General features: G+C 29.2%; 3 protein-coding genes across 3 annotated transcripts; 2 read left to right on the forward strand and 1 right to left on the reverse strand.

Annotated features, from left to right (window-relative positions):
• Nucleotides 1-118: 118 nt before the first annotated feature.
• On the reverse strand, nt 119-1,905 carry LOC126851709 (translocon-associated protein subunit beta). Its single transcript, XM_050595950.1, has 4 exons — nt 1,761-1,905; nt 1,366-1,512; nt 846-1,160; nt 119-383 (listed from the first exon to the last, which is right to left on the reverse strand). The coding sequence occupies exons 2-4, from the start codon at nt 1,507-1,509 to the stop codon at nt 267-269; spliced, it is 576 nt and encodes a 191-aa protein (XP_050451907.1). The 5' UTR covers nt 1,510-1,512; nt 1,761-1,905; the 3' UTR covers nt 119-266.
• Nucleotides 1,906-2,072: 167 nt separating this feature from the next.
• Nucleotides 2,073-3,838, forward strand: LOC126851711 (actin-related protein 2/3 complex subunit 4-like). The gene is made up of 4 exons (XM_050595952.1): nt 2,073-2,721; nt 2,950-3,276; nt 3,379-3,549; nt 3,635-3,838. The coding sequence occupies exons 1-4, from the start codon at nt 2,719-2,721 to the stop codon at nt 3,638-3,640; spliced, it is 507 nt and encodes a 168-aa protein (XP_050451909.1). The 5' UTR covers nt 2,073-2,718; the 3' UTR covers nt 3,641-3,838.
• A 125-nt stretch (nt 3,839-3,963) lies between these two features.
• Nucleotides 3,964-5,248, forward strand: LOC126851710 (BLOC-1-related complex subunit 8 homolog). The gene is made up of 2 exons (XM_050595951.1): nt 3,964-4,432; nt 4,563-5,248. Exons 1-2 carry the CDS (start codon nt 4,378-4,380, stop codon nt 5,030-5,032), a joined length of 525 nt encoding a protein of 174 aa, XP_050451908.1. The 5' UTR covers nt 3,964-4,377; the 3' UTR covers nt 5,033-5,248.
• The last annotated feature ends 607 nt before the right edge of the window (nt 5,249-5,855 follow it).

Consider the following 5,855-nt stretch of genomic DNA (forward strand, 5'->3'; position numbering starts at 1 on the left):
TCTTGGAAAAATCTTATTTTTTTTATATGTATTCTGTGAGAATCTGTGATAAGTGTATATTCATAGGATATATGTACAATAATTAAGGATATATTTCATGTTGAAGAAAAAAACGCGATTTTTGATAAACAATAGCATTTATTACAAAAGTAGATGTACATGGTATGGAACAACCATGTTTTTTTTTACAATGACGTAGGAAAATTTATACAATTATATAAAGTGACCTAAAAGTATTCCTGAAAAAACTAATATTTAAAATATGATCAGTGCTTCTTCGTGTTCTTCAACAATTTCTCATATTTACATTTACTGGAGTACCATAAGGCGAATGGAATAAGTAGAGAAGGTAGAGTCATTACTGCGAACGCGGCCCAATCGATCTATGAGACACAAAAAAACATGATTACTTTGAGACAATGACATTTTAATTTTAGGATGTATGAATGGATGGATGAATCTATTTACTTTAGTTTACATAAAACTTTCTTACATACGCAGTCTAAAGTATTGTAAGTTTGTTACAAAAAAGAAAACAATGCAACTGTCGGCATATATGTAACATGGGCATCTTATTAACATAGAAATAATTTATAATAATTTACATGGAAAGGAAATACAATTAAAAATCAGATCACAAAATGATAAAAAATTAAGTATAAAAATGTACACAAGATGTACCATAGGACATATAATTTGTATCTATATATAAGTATATATACTGCATTATATAAATTGTTCACTTTACTTCCCACTAAATTTTCCAAAATAACTGTGAGATTATTCCTCCACAAGATTCTAATCTTTCATTATGAATAATATCTGATATTTATAATTATACTTACCACATGAGATGAAAATTGTTTATCATAGTCTCTATACGCCACAATAAGTCCTTCACCAGGTTCACTGCTTACAGCCACTTGTAATCTAGGAGCCTCTTGAAAGCGACGGTACAAAACTTCAGCCGAGGTAAAGTTGAAATAACCAAACTTGCGTGGTCTTACAACCACAGTGTGGCTCACATTCGTGTAGGGAGGTACATTATCGATCCTAGCGTTTAATTCGCCGCTCACGTGAGTAAAATGATCTGGATGGAATGAATTGTCTGTGATCTCAACTTCAGATGCAGCCACATTGCCAGTATTATAAATAGTATACTGTAAATTTCATTTTTTTAAATATAAAGATATGTTTGTGTAACACTTTACTAAAATGGGTAGAATATCCATTGAGTATATGTACAATACATTTTAATAATATATCTCGATTATGGAAAATCATCATTAAAAGAATACTTTTTTTAATAAGATACTCTATGGATATTTAAAATGTTGAATGTAGAAAATACTTTTCTCTCAATACCTTAATAACTATATCCATATTTTCTACTAGATATTTGTTAAGTATCTGTTTAGAAACTAATAATCTAGCAGCTTTCTCTTCCTCCTCTGCATATGCACTTATGCATAACATAGCGAATGCTGCGACTAAGATGTGCCACTTCATTTTCTGCAAGATTAAAAAAGATTTCATTAATTATTACTCATCAATTTTCGTTGCAAGAGACCGTTAACACATGTGAATCGAACAATTAATTTATACTCGCGACTTTATGTCAACCTTATGTCAATTTATCCATCAATCTTGAAAATTATGTTACCAGGTGATTTGGCCAGTTTTATATGAGATTACTTGCATTTATGCACTCTGAATGTAAGAATATACTTACAAGTATATGAATAACGAATGAAACTTACGTGTTTTTTTTTTTTTGTGTATGGAAAATGTCCAATGCGACTACAGTGATTGCTATAGTCGCTCGTTTTCAGCGCACAAAACGTCTCGTGTCACTCGACTCCATACAAGAGAACTTGGGGAAGGGAGAGAACTGGCGATAAATGCCAACAGCGCTCCATTCACTGCCACGTTTCTGACACAATTGCACACGAGTGATAAATCCGCGTACACAAATCGCTACTTCCGGTACGCGCAGTAAGAACCAAGATGGCGTTAGCCATCAAAGAATGCGTTCAAAAAGCCTACTGGTGAAACAGAACAGCTTTTAATAGACCAATCAGGATAAAGAAATCTTGGTTCTTTTGTCCTGATTGGTGAATTAAATGTTATTTTATTCCACGGATAAAATTTTCACATCTAAAGAATACACACAACACACACACACACATCTGAAGAAAGAAAAAATCTAAAGAATTTCATTCTGTTTCATTTGGCGCTTTCATTTCTATTTTCTTATTTCTCGTTATTTACCGAAAGTTAGAGCCGTGGAAGATAGAAAAATTTTAAAATTGACTGCATTTCAATATTCACTGCTAATATGAAAATATATATATATATATCTCTCTCTTTTAAGGATGTTTGATTATACAATAGTAGTATTAAACTATCAAAATTTAAAAAAAAACCTATCTTACATCTATATTGTTTGGGAAATCAAATAAATAAATCTGGAATAAAAAAGTATTAAAGTATCACAAAATAATATGAATTTTAATGTCGCAACCAAGTCCGTTTAATACAACATTGAATTATAATAGTTGAATGTTGAACGAGCTCGGATTTATAAGGAGGAAGAATTAAAAATGTGCTGACCCATGTAATGTAATATTGTATATCTCATATGCGAAGTGAAAAATTCGACAGGCTTTTAAAAATCTGATAGATTAGCTAACACTTTGTGAGTTATCGTTTGCAAATATGGTAAGCAATTTTATTTAAAAAATCATCCTTTCAGTCGACTAACTTAGTTTTTAACTGATTGTATGGATTTTGATGGCGATTTGTTTGTATTCTTTTAATCTTATTCTTAAAATAATTTGGAATTTTTTCTAGCTATTGTTATCTAAAATAAAAAAAAAAACATTTTTGCAATAATTGTGAGAATTAAACATAGTATCAAAGATTTTTCTCGTATTGTTTGTTTTGCAGTCAGGAACACTAAAACCTTATTTGACAGCAGTTAGACGTACGCTTACTGCTGCCATGTGTTTGGAAAATTTTTCCTCTCAAATTGTGGAAAAGCACAATAAACCTGAAGTGGAAGTAAGGGCAAGCAAAGAACTGCTTTTGACGCCTATCTTGATAAGTAGAAATGATAAGGAGAAGGTCTTGATTGAATCTAGTATAAACAGTATGAGAATAAGTATTGCTGTGAAACAAGCAGATGATCTAGAAAAGATTCTCTGTCATAATTTTACAAGATTCATGACAATGAGAGCCGAACATTTTATAATACTCAGAAGAAAACCAGTAGAGGCAAGTAATTAGCAGCTACATGCTTTAAAATTTTTTACAAAATTTATACATAATTATATTTCAATATTGTCAAATCGATATTTTATACAATATTAATTTTAGGGCTATGACATTAGCTTCTTAATCACTAATATTCATGTTGAGCAAATGTACAAACATAAGATAGTAGATTTTGTTATTAATTTTATGGAAGAAATAGATAGAGAAATCAGCGAAATGAAATTATCGATTAATGCTAGAGCACGTATATGTGCGGAGGAATTCTTAAAAAGAGTGAGTATCAATATCGTTTTTATCAAGTTTGCAACATTTTGTAAACATAACATTATGCATCTAATTAAATTTTTAATTTTTTTAGTTTTAATCTATTTTATGTCGACTATTAGCGATGTATGAATAATTCCAAGAATGGAAACACACAATGAATGCATTGTGTATTGATTTTGTAATATTAAACCATTGTAATATTAAACAATAATTTTGATAAAATTAAGAAAGACATTTTTATAAAACAATAATTTGAAGAAGAATGTATTTATATAATATAAATTTTTTAATTTTATTTTTGACATTTCTTTTTCTTAATAATATTTTTAAAATTGAGGTTTGATTTATGTTTTACAAGCATTTTTCATGAACAAAATCCAATTTTACTAACACAGGTGATTTCCAAGATACCGCGTATTTTTTTTTTGCGTCATATACATAGATCAAAAATGTAGTATAGATGGGAAATAACATTTCTCCTTACGACAACGTGATATCCAACTTGTGACAGCTGATAACCGAATGCGCATGCGTAGACATCCGACTGCAACAAATACGACGTACGACTCATCATAGAGCAGGCTTTAATCAGAAAAACAATTGGAATAAAAGGAAGAAAGAACAATGTACTGTATTTCAAAAGGAAGAGATATAAATTATAATATATTGTAGAATATAAAAAAATATGAGATTATTGGCGAAATGTGACATTGATGTGTTTCATTGATATACATAAAGAGTAACAAATAATTGATTATTATATTATAAGATGTCGAATTAATATTCTTTATAACGTTTTAAATTGTGAAATTGTGTTTGATATAACAAGAAATAATGGCGGCTAAAATATATCAACCTGATCAAGAATTGGAAACAAAAGTTAAAAAGGGTTAGTATTGTGTTAATATGTAATGTAGTATAATGTAATAAATTTTAACATTTATCTTTTCCTAAGAAAAAGTTTTTAAATTTACTTTACATTGTGTATGCTGCTACATTTATTTGATATTGTTTTGCAGCAACTGAACGCATATCGGAGAATATGCACATTGTCGCCAACGAACCATCACTCGCCTTTTACAGGCTGCAGGAGCACGTGAGGAAAGCATTACCACCAATGGTGGAGAAACGTGTGGAAGTGCTGGCGTTGCAGCAGCAATTGTTGGGCAGATGCTACGATGTGGAATATGCTGTCAGTGCCATCAAGACCATGCAAGGTGCTGGGAAAAGTTTTGAGAATACTTTGGAGTTTATCAAGAATGCGATATTCTTCAAGCAACAACTCAAGTACGAGGAACAGAGACGGCACAAAAAAGATGGTAACAGGGACTCTGTCTACAAACGATTATCAGCGCATATCCCCACATTGGATCATTTACCAGATGAGATATCCGACGTCGTGCGTGAAACGGCGAATCGCGTGGAGTCGATGATGAATCATGCCAGACATTCGGGTGAAGTACAAAAGTCGGCCACTATTCATAATTAAAAATATGTATTAGGATGACATTTGGTTTTCTGTGATAATTCACTTGTTAGGTAACATGCGAGTTTTATACATAAATTACATATATAATTGCATATGTTACGCTATATATATATATATATATATATATATATATATATATATATATATATATATATAGTATTATAGTAATGTAATGTATAATAATTGTAATATAATATAAATATTCCCAACCTTTTATTATCTTATCATTATAATTTCAATGACCTTGTTTTTTTACAGTTTTACAGCTGTATGAATATATTCACTTTTCATTAAGTTATATTTGTGCATATTACATTGTTCATTTGAATACATTTACATTTCAATTATAACATTTCAAATAAACTTAAATTAATATTAAATGTTAAAAAAATACTTATTGTATCAATAATTGCAACAATACTACAGTAAATTTTTTATGTTTGTATAATATCAAATATTCAATTATATAAATAATTTTTTATTTCGTTTTCAGATTATATGAAAGAGAGAGGATTATAAGGATTATATAATTTTTGAAAAATTATTAACGTCAGCATTAATAAATTTTATATATTAATTATATATTAATATTTAATATTAAATAATAACGTAATTTATAATTTTTGAATGAATCTCTTTTGTGATCAGGGCAGTTTTTCCATGTTGAACTAGAAATATATATTTATGCACAATGGAAGATAGAATTATATCATTATTAATCACATTCAGAGTGATTTAAAATCGAGATTATATTATAGTAATTACGAAGTTAATTATTAGAAAAGATTCATAATCAATAAATGCCGCAATACTTTCTCAAAAT

Source organism: Cataglyphis hispanica, chromosome 8, assembly GCF_021464435.1.
Source record: "Cataglyphis hispanica isolate Lineage 1 chromosome 8, ULB_Chis1_1.0, whole genome shotgun sequence".
In the NCBI taxonomy this organism is placed as follows: Eukaryota; Metazoa; Arthropoda; class Insecta; order Hymenoptera; family Formicidae; genus Cataglyphis; species Cataglyphis hispanica.

Coding starts and splice junctions, on each gene's coding strand:
- LOC126851709 (XM_050595950.1), bottom strand. CDS start 1,509: ATGAAGTGGCACATCTTAGTCGCAGCATTCGCTATGTTATGCATAAGT. Junction 1,161..1,365: donor ATATGGATATAGTTATTAAG/GTATTGAGAGAA, acceptor TGAAATTTACAG/TATACTATTTATAATACTGG. Junction 384..845: donor AACAATTTTCATCTCATGTG/GTAAGTATAATT, acceptor TGTGTCTCATAG/ATCGATTGGGCCGCGTTCGC.
- LOC126851711 (XM_050595952.1), top strand. Junction 3,277..3,378: donor TCAGAAGAAAACCAGTAGAG/GCAAGTAATTAG, acceptor TATTAATTTTAG/GGCTATGACATTAGCTTCTT.
- LOC126851710 (XM_050595951.1), top strand. CDS start 4,378: ATGGCGGCTAAAATATATCAACCTGATCAAGAATTGGAAACAAAAGTT. Junction 4,433..4,562: donor GGAAACAAAAGTTAAAAAGG/GTTAGTATTGTG, acceptor ATTGTTTTGCAG/CAACTGAACGCATATCGGAG.